The sequence below is a fragment of the Culex quinquefasciatus genome, chromosome 2 (assembly GCF_015732765.1).
Source record: "Culex quinquefasciatus strain JHB chromosome 2, VPISU_Cqui_1.0_pri_paternal, whole genome shotgun sequence".
In the NCBI taxonomy this organism is placed as follows: Eukaryota; Metazoa; Arthropoda; class Insecta; order Diptera; family Culicidae; genus Culex; species Culex quinquefasciatus.
Genome location: NC_051862.1, coordinates 36,013,943 through 36,031,519, shown reverse-complemented (window position 1 = coordinate 36,031,519; position 17,577 = coordinate 36,013,943). Strand labels below are relative to the sequence as shown.

General features: G+C 33.6%; 1 protein-coding gene across 2 annotated transcripts; it reads left to right on the top strand.

Annotated features, from left to right (window-relative positions):
- Positions 1-4,341: 4,341 nt before the first annotated feature.
- Positions 4,342-10,790, top strand: LOC6049711 (pro-resilin). Of its 2 annotated transcripts, XM_038257383.1 has the most exons (4): positions 4,342-4,409; positions 4,601-4,718; positions 9,051-9,434; positions 9,507-10,790. In XM_038257383.1, the coding sequence occupies exons 2-4, from the start codon at positions 4,713-4,715 to the stop codon at positions 9,630-9,632; spliced, it is 516 nt and encodes a 171-aa protein (XP_038113311.1). In that variant the 5' UTR covers positions 4,342-4,409; positions 4,601-4,712; the 3' UTR covers positions 9,633-10,790. The 2 variants fall into 2 exon arrangements, with proteins under 2 accessions (XP_038113311.1, XP_038113312.1); XM_038257384.1 differs by lacking the exons at positions 4,342-4,409; positions 4,601-4,718 and adding an exon at positions 8,898-8,968 and having other exon boundaries at positions 9,507-9,597.
- The last annotated feature ends 6,787 nt before the right edge of the window (positions 10,791-17,577 follow it).

Genomic DNA, 17,577 nt, shown 5'->3' with positions numbered 1-17,577 from the left:
GGCGCATTATTTCGCAGACATTTTAAAAAATAAAGAGAATTTGTACGCACAAAACATAGCCAAGACCAAATTATATATTTATTGAAAAAATCAGAATATTTCGCAAAAGTTTCATTTTTTAATATTGAAAATCGGACGAAACGGCAAATTAGGTGACACTTAGTATAATTCACTTTATTCGATTCGAATACTTTGTGACGCTGTTTCTCAGAAACTAATTGCCCAATTTTCGAAGTTTCAGAGAGAAAATGGTTGAAAATTTTGTCAGCTTTTTAAAATATTTTTTCAGGGTTGCTTTTTTCAATTTAAAAAATGCAAAAAAAAAAACAAAAATAAACCTTTAGTCTGTACCTAGAAGTAGCTATAAGCTATAAATTCTTGTCGATTACAAAATCAATTTTGCTTTAAAAATGATTTTTAACATAGTTATTCATACTTTAAAGATTTTGTCCAAGTTTTCGAAATTTTCCAAAAAGACACGAATTTTCAAAAAAATAAATCATATCTTCTTTAACAGATTTTTCTCTATTGCACCACGCACTATGACTCAGAAGAATTATTGTTAAGTCCCATTAATATATCAAGAAAATTCGAAAAATACGTGTTTTGAGATTTGATTTTTAATTTAAAAAAATAGTTAAATTAAAATTCGGAAAAAAAATCTGTGTCCTTTTTTACGAAAAATCCTAATCATAACCTACAACTTTGCCGAAGACACCAAATCGATCAGAAAGTCCCTTCTCAAGATACAGAATTTCATACATTTACTTACCTATATGGTACAACCAGTCCCTAACATTGTATGAAGACTTGTATGGAAAGACAAATGATGCAAAATGGCTTCTTTTGAAATAGGGAATGCATAGACAAGGGATCATCCAAATCAAAAAATAAAAATTGAGAAAATTGCAAAAAAAATGTTTGCGGGCGCGTTTATATTCAAATATCATTTTATCGAAATCCTGTTGAAAGGCCATCAATAAACCACGTGGACTGTTCTTTTTTCACGCTCCATACAAATAAAATCAACGTGGTTTACGAATGGCCCCAAATGAAATTTTTCCGTAAATTTTCAGGGAAATCCAAAAAAATATTGTCAGACAAAAGCTGTTTAGTCCAGACATGGACAAAACGATATTTTTATGTTTCATATGACCTTTTCAAATGTTAGCTCAACTAAAAGAGAGCTTAAATCGGCTGAAACGAAGTAACACAGTCACGAAATATTCTAGCAGAGCTGGTTCTGTCAGAATCCTGCTAGAACGGTAGTAATACCTTAAATACTTTAAATACTTTAAATACTTTAAATACTTTAAATACTTTAAATACTTTAAATACTTTAAATACTTTAAATACTTTAAATACTTTAAATACTTTAAATACTTTAAATACTTTAAATACTTTAAATACTTTAAATACTTTAAATACTTTAAATACTTTAAATATTTAAATACTTAAAATACTGTAAATACTTTGAATACCTTAAATACCTTAAATACTTTAAATACTTTAAATACTTTAAATACTTTAAAGACTTTAAATATTTAAATACTTTCAATACTCAAAATACTTTAAAATCATTAAATACTACAAATACTTTAAATACTTTAAATGCTTTAAATACTTTAAATACCTTAAATACTTTAAATACTTAAAATATTTAAATACTTCAAATACTTTAAATACTTTAAATACTTTAAATACCTTAAATACTTTAAATACTTTAAATATTTAAATACTTTCAATACTCAAAATACTTTAATATCATCAAATACTTCAAATACTTTAAATACTTTAAATACTTTTAATACTTTTAATACTTTTAATACTTTAAATACTTTAAATTCTTTTTATACTTTTTATACTTTTAATACTTTGATATATAGTTTTTTTAGTTGAACAAATTATTAAATTACCATTATCTGAAAATATTTTTAAATGAAAATGTATTATTCTGGCATTTATGTGGATCGATCATCGGAATCCTGTCGAAACAAGTCGAGTTTGAGCAGCTTCTCTCGAGAACAAAAGAAAGAGGAAAGTTCAGACTGTTAAGCTCTGAAGAATAATTCCGAGTTTCAATATCAGATGGCGCAGTTGCGCAAGATAAGCTTTGCTGTCAGTTTAAGCTCATTTTTCCAAAGAAGTATCAGAATTCCTAAATTGTGCCAGCAAATTTAGGAATTGGGTGACTTCTCTGGCAGAAGTTGGCAAATTCCTAAATTTTAGGAATTGGATTCCTTCTTTTTTTTTCAGTGTAGAACATTTCTGCTAGAATGCTGTAAGAATATCCAACTCTGTAAGAACTCTGCTAGAATCCTGCTAGAACGTCCTGACTGGGAATGTTTTTATGCCACTTTTTCGATAATAATTAGAATTTTTAGATTTTTAGAGCAAACCCAAACTCGGCTAGGACCTTTCATATTTCATTGCTGCACTTTGAGATTTAAATCAGATAAATAATGATCAAGTCAGCAGCTATTCTTCATTTTCAAGAGTTGAATAAATTGGAGTCTTCCAAAATAAAACATGTTTTTTTGTTGTGAAAATGCGTGTAGACAAAAGCTGATTTCAGCTGTCAAAACGTTAACGTATAATTTCATGAAACGGAAGTCAATAAGAGCAATTTTTGATCTGAAAGCTAGAAAACGTGTTAAACAAAAGATATTTTTGCACGATGTTTATTCCTGTTTCATTTGATTCTTCAACGAAACAGCATACTTCGATATTTTCGTATCATAACTTGTCGAATTTATCTGTGCTAGATAATTTAAAATATTTTTGTTTTCGTTGGGTTTTTGTGCTAAGATTATTTCTAGAGTTTTTTTTTTTTTTTTTTTTTTTGAAAAGGTCCTATAAACTATTGTCTTTCATATAGTTATAGAACCTATTAAAAAAACTCTAGAATTGCTAGTATCTATTATCAAAAACAATCTTGAAAATCACACAGTTTGATTAAAGTTTATCTATTAAAAAATGTTTGGTTTGAAATATTCTTTTGTTAAAAAAAAAAACAAATTTCAAATTTTGTGGAAGTTCAGTGGCTTTAGTTATGAGCACTAAAGTGATGAGTATTAATTGAAGAGCTCAGTTTATCGATTACATTTCACATTTTTTCTGGCAAAGTTTACGGGAATTGTAACCCTAGAACGTTTTATGTAATACAGTCAACTCACTGGCTGTCGATCTTCTCGAAATCAATATTGCTCCATCTGTCAATAATTTTTTCATTCCTTCAAAAGAATGCTTTGATTTTTTCCTTCCATGATTTGATACCTCCCACTCTCGGCGGTCCCTTCAATATTGAGACAGAGAGACTCCACTAAAAAAAAATAAAAAAAGTTATTATAGTAATAGTAACTTCCCTTTCATCTTCTCAAACTACGAACTTAAGACCTAATTAGATTTAATCCATTTTTAATAACAGCAATTTCCATATGCTTAATGAACCAATTAAATTGCGCTCATCAGAATCGTCCCTATCGTTTTTACTAGCCCTTCTAGAAGCCTCAACCCATAACCACACAATTACAATAAATTAGCCCTAGCCTTGGTCAATTAAACAGAGCATCGCTCACGCTCACGTGCGCTCACATTAATTTAATCATTTAGAGCACCACACCGCGGCTTAGTTTAGCATAAACTTGACAAATTCCTTTCCTTTTCCCAGTGCGTCCTCAGACACTGGAGAATCCGTCCCAACAGTGACCTCCGGGTTGTGCAATCACCCAGTACCACACTCAACACGCGAGGTTCGCCGTCTATGCCAGCGCAGGGTCACCGATGCTCTTCTTCGGTTCGGGGGGTATCCTTTCTTACCTAACCTAACCTAACTCGCCGAGAACGTTCACCACGCGCGCGATCGTCACTTCGGGCCGAAACCTGCCGACGTCGTTACGACCTGCCCTGATCCTCTCCCGCTCGCACGAGAGGATCTTCCTTCACATACGAATTATGAACTGATTTTTTGCCGCGATGGTTAGTCTTCACTTTTGACGCGATGGTTCACTCTCACTTTTTCCGAGGAATTCGCGTGCGAACTTGCGGGTCGGCGGCGGGCGGAGGGTCAGGAGCGGGATCGACATCCGAAAGCTCTCCGGCTGCTGCGCAGCCGATCTTCGCGAAGAAGATCCGCGCCGAAGAGAGCTTTCGGACGACGACGACGCTCTCGCGCACGTGACTGCGCCAAGAAGAAGACGTCGCGACGCCAACAACGCCGTTCTCCTAGCGCGCGCTTAGGCCTAGGCTAAGCGAAACCCAGGTTCGTGTGTTTAGCCTTATGCTGCGCCGGAGAGCCGAAGCAATGTGTATAAATACGGCCGAGATGATTGTATCAAATCATAAACAAATTAACCATCATTCAGAGTACAAACAACCACAGCGCAAGCCTAGAGCTGTTTTCTTCTAAAGTGAGTGCTTTTGAGAATGTGTTCTAGTGTGATCTTCAAAGGACTTCTTCTGCTTCGGTGTGGACTACCCGTTAAAGGATTCTGAAGAGATCCCTTTGAAAAACAAAAAAATATATAACCCAGCAAAATTGTGAAGAATAGTGAAGTGTGTTCTAACCGCCGGATCCCGTTGTTCTTGTTCTTGTTTGCAGATCTGTGTCTTCTCGCAGTTTTCATCCTCAACCAACATCATCAACCAAGTTCAACCTCGTGTTGTTCCAGTTCTAGCAGTGTTCTACGTGTCCAGACAGTTTTAAAACAATCATGAAGGTATGATAACGAAAAAAAAACGTTCAAACAGTAAAGGACTTGAAACGTGCTCAAAATATGTACAAAAGTGAACTGTGGGAGAGCAAAATTTGCAATAAAAGGTTCAAAGGATACATTGGGAAAAAACGAAGCTCATTCAAAGTTAAAAGCAGTGAAAATCATTAAAGTGAATATCTTCAAGTTTAGTTACAATATTCAATTGAGCATTTATTTCCAACAGGCAGTTTTTCAACAAGATTTTTTATCAATAACTTGAATTTTGGATGATTTTTAATAATTTTTTGGTTAAATCAATATTTCTTCAATTCTTAAAACTCTAAAAAAAGTTAATAAACCCTCTTTTGTAGTGCTTGTTTGCTAAACAGGACAAAATTCAATTGTTTTTTAGTTGTGATGAAAAGTTCTTTCAAAATCTGTATTTTTATGTTTTTTTTCCTCATGACGAATTGAAATTATATAAAAATTTAATTTTGTTACTTTCTCGCAAATATTACAGGGAAACAGTTTTGATTTCAAATTATCCATCCTGATCAAAAAATAAATCTTTTTAAAATTTTTAAGATTGAGGCAATTTTGCTTAAAATTCTACTAATTTTGGAACTTTTCAAATCGTATTTAACTTATTTCTGTATAACTTTATTGAAAATAATTTCTAAATTTATCGACAAAGTGTAAAATTTTATTTTGCAATCAATTTTACACTTTGTCGATAAATTTAGAAATTATTTTCAATAAAGTTATACAAAAATAAGTTCAATACGATTTGAAAAATTCCAAAATAAGTAGAATTTTAAGCAAAATGAAAATAAATTTTTTTTGAAGTAAATCCATAAATTATTAAGAAACATACCAGTTTAATAATAACAAACTTTACCAAATATTTTATAAAAAAAAACTTCATAAAACAATTGAAAAATACATTTATTTTCCCTAAATTTTGTAAGGATTAACCTTGCATCCTTCAACCAAAAAACTAACTTAATCCACCTATGTGGTTGGAGCCTTCCTCACTTATTACCAACAATGGCTGATAGGATGGAATTGTACAAAAATTTCATCTATTTTTAAGATCCGGAATAAAAAAGTACATAAAAATCACTTAAGTGGCCCTATCTCGAGACAGGGTTGCCAGATCTTTAATGTTTTAGACTCGTTGGAAAGGTCTTTTGATAACCCAACCAACGATGGGTCAGATGGTAGACCTGGACATAGTTTACATACATTTAAGTGAGATCCGGCATCCAAAAAGTACATCAATATCACTTAAGTGGGGATATCTCGAGACAGGGTTGCCAGATCTTCAATGTTTTGGACTCGTTGGAAAGATTTTTTGATAACCTAAACAACGTTGGGTCGGATGATGGATCCGGACATAGTTTACATACATTTAAGTGAGATCCGGCATCCAAAAAGTACATCAATATCACTTAAGTCGGGATATCTCGAGACAGGGTTGCCAGATCTTCAATGTTTTAGGCTCGTTGGAAAGATCTTTTTATAACCTAACCAACGATGGGTCGGATGATGGACCTGGACATAGTTTACATACATTTAAGTGAGATCCGGATATATGTGAAAACACATTTTTATACATAACTTTTGAACTACTTATCGAAACTTCAATCTGTATAAAACTCGATCTATGGGACCCCAAACCAAGTCGAATGCAACAGGTTCGGGTCAAATCGGTTCAGCCAGTGTCGAGATACATGAGCTAGTTTGTTGGTCACATACATACATACACACACACATACACACACACATACACACACACATACACACAGACATTTGTTCAGTTTTCGATTCTGAATCGATATGTATACATGAAGGTGGGTCTACGACGTTTTTATACAAAGTTCATTTTTAGAGCAGGATTATAGCCTTACCTCAGTGAGGAAGGCAAAATTATAAATTGATAATAATGCTGCTTAACTTCGAAAATTGAACAAATCACATAAAAAAAGTAAAAATTAAAAATTTTTGTTGTTATAAAAAAGTATAAATTTGCAGCATCACATTTAGAAGAATTTCGTAGCAATCAAGAATCCCAAATTTTGCAGTTTTTTGAAGTATTCTAAAAATCATCAGTACTTGATTTAAAATCGATAAATGATTCAAACACGTGTAATTTACTAAAAAAAATCAACAGCTTAACGATTTTTAGCTTATTAAAATGTTAGGAAATAAATTCAGGATTATTTATTAATATTGTATGTGCAATTTTTTACAGCCATTTCAATTTTAATATTGTTTCAAAGATACAATTTAACTGTTTTGTATTGAAGTGATACTCTCATTAAATCTTGAACGCAACGAACAATTTAGATTTTAAAATTTTCATCTCCAAACGGGTTTAAATTCGTATCGCCATTTAGAAGAACTTGAATTGTGTAGCAATCAATAATCTCAATTTTCGAAGTTTTTTTTTCTTTTTGAGGAATTAGAATCGATAAATGATTCAAAAAACATGTAACTAAAAAAACAACAGCCAAACGATTTTAAAAACTTATTGAAATCTTAAGAAATTCATTGAGAATCGTCAGTTCATTATTTATCTTTAAAAAATAAACATTAAAGATTTTCAATATTTATTAAAATATACAATTTTAAATATTTTTTATAAGATAAATTTCATCTGTTTTGTACTTATGTAACACTCTTATTAAATATTGAAAGCTACAAATAATTAGATTTCTAAAATATCATCACTAAACGGGTTTGAAAATATGGAATAATTTGTTGTGAAGTATTTTAATAAAATTATTCTTTTGAAATTGCAAACAAATTATTTGAAATTTTTTTAAAAAAATGGAGATGAATCAAATTTAATTCATTAATTCAACAATTGACAAACGCATGGCGAAAGATGTTTGTTATGTTTTCAACTTAACGGTGCACATTAACTAACCAAGAATTGTAAAATTGTTGTTTGTATTTTTCTTAGTTCAATTACCAAGACATAACCACACTGAGTCAAACTTATCTAATTACATCTCAGCAAAAACGGAAAAAGAAAATCTGTCATTTTCCACGACAATTTCCTGCTCTCCCCCACACAACTCCGTTCACCTCTTAATTTAACTAATTAATTTGCACACCGCTTGTCAGTTCACATAGTTTAGTTTACTCAGTGGCCATAAATCAACCCTCCGGGCACATAATTTGCGATAGCAAATTCGCAAACTTGTGCGCGACAATCAGCAAAAAAAACAGTTTTTCCCACACTGTTCCAGTGAAAAAAAGGAACAGTGCAACCAGTTGTTAACATAAACCAACGATGTAATTTAAACTGTTGCTTTATTGCAGCACCGTCTTAACTCGTCAAAGAAAATGACCACCTCATTTTTTTTTTTCGAAACTTGCCACCTTCACTCCATGGCAACTTTTTTGCGCACTTTTTGCTCACTTTTCGCAGAAAAAAAAACATTCGCAAGAAAGTGATCTTCTTTCAATTCGTTTTTATTTCCAAAAAAACAAAAGAAAATAAGAAATCTAACTCAACCGCCAAAGCCTTTTGTTTCGCACACAAAAGAACAACATCTCTCACTCTCTCTCTCTCTCGCTTTTATTGCGCACTTGACTAGCACTAAGAAAGCGCACCGCGCAAGAGAGAAGCTAATTCTGGAGTTTTTTTTGAAAAGGTCCAATAAACCAAACTTTCAGTTTTTGATTTTTGGGTGTTTTTCAATACCCCTGACTCAAGGCGGTTTCAAAAACACCCAAAAAGCAAAATCTGAAAATTTTGGTTTATTGGTCCTTTTCAAAAAAAACTCTAGAATTGTACAAGCCAATTTCACACACACGAAAACACCGTGTCATCGCTTGTAAACACACAACAATAACAACAACAACAACAAAAGAAACAAAAAAACGCTAAACGGTTACCGATTGGTCTCGAACCGAGGTGTTTCGCCTACTGTGGCGAAGATTTTATGGCAAAAATTGGCACTTTTTTGCTTGCTGCGGGGTGATTTGGGCAGGGTTGAAGTGTGGTACACGCTAAAGTTTGTTAGGATGCTTTTGCTGCATGGGTTAAAAAGTGGTTTGACAGCTGTATAAAAGACACGCTGATGAATGTTGGCTTAACAATGAGTTTAAGACACTTTTGCGGTTGAATGTTCTGCTGAGTTCAACCTCGCAGAACGTCCGCTCAATAAACATCAAACTCGCGCAAAAAGCGGTACTTGTTGATCCATGACGTAAGCTCGTCAATTGATGATGATGATCGGGGAAGGTGACTTACGAAACAGGTGTTCAGTAAAACTAAGCTCATCGTGCCGTTCACATCTTAGCTTTGGAATTCCCAAAACTAACCTCAAAACATCCCCGCAGGTCTTCGTCGCCATCGCCGTCGTCTCGCTGGCCGTCCTGGCCGCCGGCCGTCCCGAGCCGCCATCGCCGCGCAGCAACTACCTGCCCCCGAACCAGAATGGGAATAACGGTTACAACTATAACGCAAACGATAACAGCGGGTACAACTACCCCTCGGCGCCCTCCTCCCAGTACGGTGCCCCGTCGGGTGCGGGCGGCAGCGGTGCCGGTGCCAACGGGTACAACTACGCCGACGCCAACGCTAACGCCGAGCCGGCCAAGTACTCCTTCGAGTACGACGTCAAGGACTACCAGTCCGGCAACGACTTTGGCCACATGGAGTCCCGCGATGGAGACCGCACCGTTGGCCGCTACTACGTCCTGCTCCCCGACGGTCGCAAGCAAGTGAGTAGAACCGGCTTGTCACTGTTGTGTGTTTACAAATTTATAACCTCAAACTGTTCGCTTCCCCGTCAGGTTGTGAACTACGAAGCTGACCAGAACGGATACCGCCCAACCATCACCTACGAGGACACCGGTGCCGGCGCCAACGCTGGAGGCCCATACCCAGCCAGCCAGGGTGGATTCAACGGATACCAGTAAAGAGACCTTCATCGACCCCTCCCCCCAAACTCCCTTCAACCCCCAACCCCCACTAGGAACGAATTCTACATCTAGTTAATTTTGTTAGTGAATAACTCTATACCTCTGTAGCACCTCTTCCCCCACACAAACACAAAACCACCTTTCCCAGATCATCGAGGTTGGTTGATTCCAAGGCCAGTAACTCACACCTCATCAACTCGCCTCTTCGAGTGATCTGGAAAAGGTTCCTCAACGGTTCCTTCTCGGAACTCGAGCCCGTACAAAATGGCACAAGATACCTTCCCACACACAACACTCAACTGTAATCTTCTTCTTAGATAGCTAAATACCCTTAACAAAAAATGCACTTCTTCATCAAAAACACTAGAAACGACCAATGGCTTCGAACACTGCAATTTTGATTTCAAGCACGAAAGCAAAAAGAAACGGAACAACGACAAATTATTTAAAAACAAACACACAAAAAACGCGCGAAACAATTATGCTTTACCTAGTATGAACACAAATGTTTTCTTGTTTTTAGAAAAAAGGGGAAGAAACCGCTTTCCACCCCCCAAAAACAAAAACAAAGTCAACAAAAAGTGAAAAAAAACACAGCCAATCGCGTACCCGCGATTGGCGAACAAAAAAAGTAAACAAACAAACCTATGTTATTATTCAAGCAAGCATTAAAATTTTTGTGAGGAAAACGATGATAACTGCCATAAACGTTAAGAACATGAGTGAAGAACAGATTGTAACAAAAAACATTAAACAAAAAATCAAACAAAAAAAATCAACAAAAACGCACACACCAACATCAAACCGGGCGTATTAGAAGAAAACCTCTGTAAATAAGTTAATATGTTATTTGTACATTTGAAACACTCTGGACCCACCTTGCGCGGGGAAGCTGTTTGCCGCCCAGGGTTGGGAAAAGTTTTATGAAAAACAAAATAAAAAAACCACCCTCGAAACCAACACGATCGCCACTCCTAGGCTACCAATTGCGGGGGAATAAAACAGACGGACAACGCACAACTAACCACCTTCCTGGGCGGACTTAAACGGAGTCCAAACGGGTGAGGGGTTAGTTGGGGTAGTCCGAACTGTTGAACTCACTTGGGGGAAGCTCGGGAGTGGTTGGTTGTTTGGTTTGGGAAAATTACAAAAAAAGTTTTGATTTTTAATTGAATATTTCTAAATATCACAGTATCGCCGTGATTCCTTCAGTTTTTAGTGTAGCAAATCTCTGTGTTTCTGAAAATCTTTTATTACTTTTACAACCTTTTAACAACTTTTACAACTTTTAAAACTTTTTCAAGTTTTGCAGCTCTTACATTTTTTTACAATTTGTACACCTTTTTACAACTTTTACAATTTTTACAACTTTAGAAACATTTACAACTTTTACAACTTTAACAACTATTACAACTTTTACAACTTTTACAACTTTTACAACTTTTACAACTTTTACAACTTTTACAACTTTTACAACTTTTACAACCTTTTTACAACTTTTACAACTTTTACAACTATTACAAAAAAAAGCATGCCATTTCAATAAAAAATATTGTTAAAATAATAAAATCTTGAATCTGGAATCTTCTTGAAAAATCCATTTTAGCAACTTTTTAAAACTTTTACAACTTATACACCTTTTTACAACTTTAACATTTTTTACAACTTTTACAGCTTTTACATCTTTTACAACTTTTCCAACTTTTACAACTTTTATAACTTTTACAACTTTTTACAACTTTTGCAACTTTTTACAACTTTACAACTTTTACAACTTATACAACTTTTACAACTATTACAACTTTTACAATTTTAACAAGTTTTACAACTTTTACAACTATTACAACAAAATGCATGCCATTTCAATAACAAATATTGTTAAAATAACAAAAATTGTTATGGAAACTTCTTGAAAAATCCATTTTCGCATAAGGGTTTAATAACAGTTTATGTTATCATAACAAAATTTGTTTTTGGTCTAATACTGGTTGAAAGCCAAAACAACTTTGGAATAAAATGTTTTGTTATGGAAGAATAACTCCAACTGTTATTGGGATGATCGAATTAGTTGTTAAAATAACAAAAAAAATAACGAACATTTGTTCGAAGAATTACTAAAAATGTAATAAGTCTGTTACAGTAACAAAAAAAATCATAACGACGAATAACAAATCTTGTTATACAGCAGTTCCATATGAAAGTTAAAACAAAAATAAAAGTGCTTCGATTTGGCTCAAAATTTTTCTGGGGGTTCCTTGGCCAAAACAATTAGACCCGTATTTTATTGTTTGCCCGGGCAGACGGTAATAACAAAATTAATAATATTTCAATAACAAATCCTGTTAAAATAACAACAAGTGTTATTATTTTATCCTGAAGTTTAACATCACGAAGAAAAAATAATAACAGTTTCTGATAAAATAACAAAATTTGGTATTGAAGTGATATTATATTGAAAATGTTCAATAACACGCTAATAAGAGGAAATGTTATACATTTCAAAAACTCTCCTAATAACAAAATTTGTAATTCGTTCGTTACACCCCGGGCAGACGGTAATAACAAAATTATAATATTTCAATAACAAATCCTGTTAAAATAACAAAAAGTTTTATTATTTTATCCTGAAGCTCAACTTCAAGAAGAAAAAACAATAACAGTTTCTGATAAAATAACAAAATTTGATATTGAAGTGATATTATATTGAAAATGTTTAATAACACGCTAATAAGACGAAATGTTATACATTTCAAAAACTCTCCTAATAACAAAATTTGTTATTCGTTCGGTATACTGACTTAGAAATAAAATTACCATAAATCGCACAAATGGAAAAGTTTCTAAGTGTCCATAACACAATCTGTTATTATTTTTTCTTTTGTTAAATATGTTTAGATCTTTGGGATAATTTTGTCTAATTTCTTCGGGGTCATTATTTTGGCCATGAAATGGGGTCCTTAAGCTAAAATTATTTTAAAAAGTTGAAATTTTGGAAGTTGTTTTTTTTTAATTATTTGATATACCCCCTAAAGGACTTTGTTTAAAATGGTTAGAACTATAGGATAGTTTTGACCAATTTCGTCAGGTCATTATTTTGGCCATGAAATGGGGTCCTTAAGCTTAAATTGTTTTAAAAAGTTGAAATTTTGAAAGTTGATTTTATTAATTATTTGATATACTCCCTAAGGGACTTTGCTAAAATTGGCTAGAACTATGGGATAATTTTGACCAATTTCGTCAGGGTCATTATTATGGCCATGAAATGGGGTCCTTAAGAGGCAGTATTTGTAGATTCTGCTCGGTTTGTTCTAGAGGTCGTATCGAGTTGCTCCGATTTGGATGAAACTTTCAGCGTTTGTTTGTCTATGCATGAGATGAACTCATGCCAAATATGAGCCCTCTACGACAAAGGGAAGTGGGGTAAAACGGGCATTGAAGTTTGAGGTCCAAAACACATGAAAATTCTTAAAATTGCTCGCATTTCCGTAAAACTTCATCAATTCCAACTCTCTTAGATGCATTCGAAAGGTCTTTTGAAGCCCTTCAAAATGTGCTATAGACATCCAGGATTGGTTTGACTTTTTCACATAGCTTTTGCAAATTACTGTTAAAAATTGATTTTTTTAAAACCTTAATAACGTCATGATTCGAATTCCCGGACGCTTCGAAACCCGGACACTTCAACTTGTTTTATAAATTATTTGGATATAAGTTCGCATTATGAATGTCAAAACTGTGTTATTTGATGAATTCTAACTTCAACTTTCATTTAAAGTTTGTTTGAACGCTGTAGTTAATGCCAAAACAATTAAATTAAATAAAATTATAAGTCTACCAAAAATGCGAAACATTTCACGTGAAATATTTCATAGGCGTCCGAAGCAACGGGAAGGCAAAGCAGAAATTTATGTTTTTGATTTCCTTTATTTCTAGCAAATTTTTATATAAACTATCGATTGTTTTGATGTTAACAGCTTATTTGAGACCTAAAGAATGCCATTCACTAACATTTCAGTCCAAATTTGTGCGATTCATATGCAAAATCGAGTGTCCGGAATTCGAGGCAAAAGTGTCCGGATTTCGAATCAGCTTTTAACAGTGTCCGGGATTCGAAGCACAACAAGTCATTTTAATTTTCAAATTCTGATGAAAAAATGTTAGAAAAGACATATTTTGCATGCATTCTCTTAAAACTGACTATTTATACTAAATCCTGATAATATTTCTACATTTCCAACATATTACATGATTTTTTGCCAGCTATAACAAAAATAATATGGTGCTAAGTGTCCGGATTTCGAATCATGACGTTAACTTTTGGCAACAGCCTCCAACACCCATACTCCCATAGGTCAAAAGTTAGGGAATTTCATGGACTATAAGCCTACGGTATTAACTTTTTGGCCAATCACAGTTTTTCTCATAGTTTTTCGATTTTTCTAGAACAAACATTTTACAACGTTAGTTTTTGCTCTGTAGGCCTCCATAGCGGCATTTTTTGGTCTCAATTTTGACATATTCGGAATCCTCAGAAAATTTTACATTAGATTGAGGTGTTGGAATTTTGAATTTGATTGGAAAAAATGCCATTTAGAAATAATTAAAATATTATTTAGAATTTTGTCGGATTAGGGGTAAACAAGTTTTCGCCTACTTGATACAGCATTTGACGTATTGATCATAGGGTAAATAAGATCTATTTCTTTTTTCAAAAATGTTTTATTTAATTATTTTTTAAATCAAAATTACAACTCCAATACTTCTAACTTACGTGAAATTGACCGAGGATTCCGAATATGACAAAATTGAGACCAAAAAGTGCCGTCTTCTTGGCCTACAGGGCAAAAACTAACGTTGTAAAATGTTTGTTCTAGAAAAATCGAAAAACTATGAGAAAAACTGCGATTGACCAAAAAGTTAATACCGCAGGCTTATAGTCCATGAAATTCCCTAACTTTTGACCTATGGGAGTATGGGTGTTGGAGGCTGTTGCCAAAAGTTATTAAGGTTTTAAAAAAATCAATTTTTAACAGTAATTTGCAAAAGCTATGAGAAAAAGTCAAACCAATCCTGGATGTCTATAGCACATTTTGAAGGGCTTCAAAAGACCTTTCGAATGCATCTAAGAGAGTTGGAATTGATGAAGTTTTACGGAAATGCGAGCAATTTTAAGATTTTTCATGTGTTTTGGACCTCAAACTTCAATGCCCGTTTTACCCCACTTCCCTTTGTCGTAGAGGGCTCATATTTGGCATGAGTTCATCTCATGCATAGACAAACAAACGCTGAAAGTTTCATCCAAATCGGAGCACCTCGATACGACCTGTTTCACATCGGTGAAAAACTCGCTCTTAAGCTAAAATTACTCTGAAAAGTTGAAATTTTGAAAGTTGATTTTTTTAATTATTTGATATACCCCTTAAGGGATTTTACTAAAATTGGCTAGAACTATGAAATAATTTTGACCAATTTCATCGGGGTCATTTATTTCACCATGAAATGGGGTTTCAAGCTAAAATTAATCCGATAAAATTAACTTTTGAATTTTTTTTTTTAATTTTGTTATATTCCCTAACGGAATTGATTTATTTATTGAGAATTTTTGAAGTGTGAATAACAAAAACTGATATTATTTTCACAGAGCCAGGAAGTCGGAGCTGACGTTGAAGTTCGAGCTGGAGTGAGACCTCGAAGACTGCATTGGATTCAGCAAATTTTCAGCAACTTTTACTTGGAGTCGGAATCTGTGAAGTCGGGTATTTTTAGAGAGCTGAAGTCGTCGTTGACGTCATATCCTGCATCCAGAGTCGGGGTTGTCTCCAAAGTATGGATTCAAAGTCGCTTGGAGGTACCCGACTCTGCAGCCCTGACTAGTACAGAGGAGTTATGGCAACTGCAGGTTTATTTGCAAATTACAAATAAACCAAAACAATAACTTTTTTTGTTATGGAGACATACCAGTTCAATAACCAGTTCAATAACATTTTTTGTTATTATTACCTCTCCGCACAAAATAACAAATCTTGTTATTCCTTCATGATTCCTTCTGTGTTATTGGTTTGTTATTGCAATAACAACATAATAACAGTTTAAGTTATTCTTCGAACAAATCTTTGTTACTGATTTTTGTTATTTTAACAACTAATCCAATCATCCCAATTACACATTTCGATCTTCTCACAATATCAAAAACTGACCTTCCCAAGTTATTTCCGTCTGCTCGGGAACAACCCGAGTAGACGGAAATAACATGGGAATAACATTTTTTGATATTTGAAAATACTGGGCCAATAACATTTTATATTATGTATAACAAAATTTGTTATTCGCTGTTATGACTTTTTTGTTATTGAATTGTTATTGTAATAACAGACTAATAACATTGTTGGTTATTCTTCGAACAAATCTTTGTTATTATTTTTTGTTATTTTAACAACTAATCCGATCATCCCAATAACAGTTGAATTTATTCTTCCATACAGTATTTGTTATTTAAATGGCATGAATTTTGTTATTACCGTCTGCCCGGGAACATTTTTTGTTATGGAAGAATAACTTCAACTGTTATTGGGATGATCGAATTAGTTGTTAAAATAACAAAAAATAATAACAAAGATTTGTTCGAAGAATAACCAACAATGTTATTAGTCTGTTATTACAATAACAATTCAATAACAAAAAAGTCATAACAGCGAATAACAAATTTTGTTATAAATAATATAAAATGTTATCCCGAACAGACGGTAATAACTAAATTCATGCCATTTCAATAACAAATACTGTTAAAATAACAGAAAGTGTTATGGAAAATTCTTGCAAAATCCATTTTTGCATAAGAGTTCAATAACAATTTATGTTATCATAACAAAATTTGTTATCGGTCTGATATTGATTGAAAGCCAGAACAATTTTGGAATAACGTTTTTTGTTATGGAAGAATACCTCCAACTGTTATTGGGATGATCGAATTAGTTGTTAAAATAACAAAAAATAATAACAAAGATTTGTTCGAAGAATAACTTCAAATGTTATTAGTCTATTATTACAATAACAATCCAATAACAAAAAAATCATAACGACGAATAACAAATCCTGTTATAAATAACATAAAAAGTTATTGGCCTAGTATTTTCAAATATCAAAAAACGTTATTCCCAAGTTATTTCCGTCTGCTCGGGATTGGCCCAGTATTTTCAAATATCAAAAAATGTTATTCCCACGTTCCAATAACAAAAAAATCATAACAGCGAATAACAAATCTTGTTATAAATAACATAAAATGTTATTGGTCTAGTATTTTCAAATATCAAAAAATGTTATTACCACGTTATTTCCGTCTGCTCTGCTCGGGTATCTTTTCTTGGTTTCGTTTGTTCAAATAACTAAAAAACGTATCTTTGTAAAAATCCAGAAAAAAATGAAAGTGTTCATACCGCCCCACCGTCGCGAGATATCGAAAAAAATGGACTTCGGATTCGCGATCCGGGTCCAAAATGATCAATATGTTCTGTTCCTGAGTTCGAACCCTTGGATGAAAGGTTCCTTGGAGTAGAAAGAGATTTGGGTACTCTCCCCATTCAAGCCTTTTAAATCCTTGGTTGGAGCAGAATGTTGCAATAGAGACCACAAAAGACCTAGGGGTCGTTAAAGTGGACGGTTTGATTCTTTGTTTTGAATTGAAATTTGCCCACAAACATAAACAATCCTACGAGCATTCCAATCCATCCACCACCGTCCCAATAATTGAATCGTCAAAACAATGAAAGACCAAATTCCACACTGCCTCATTGAAACAACAACCAACGCGTTGTGCCAAGTTCAACCGACTCAATTTCAATATCAGATCATCGGTCCCAGGGTTGTGTTTGTCAAACTTGAACTACACCACTGCTAATGAGCCTGCCAGCACATGATCCCAATCCCAGGAATGGACTTTTTTTCT

Bases quoted from the DNA above. Each gene is read 5' to 3' on its own strand.
- LOC6049711 (XM_038257383.1), top strand. The intron at 9,435-9,506 runs GTGAGTAGAACC...CTTCCCCGTCAG, and splicing joins TCCCCGACGGTCGCAAGCAA to GTTGTGAACTACGAAGCTGA.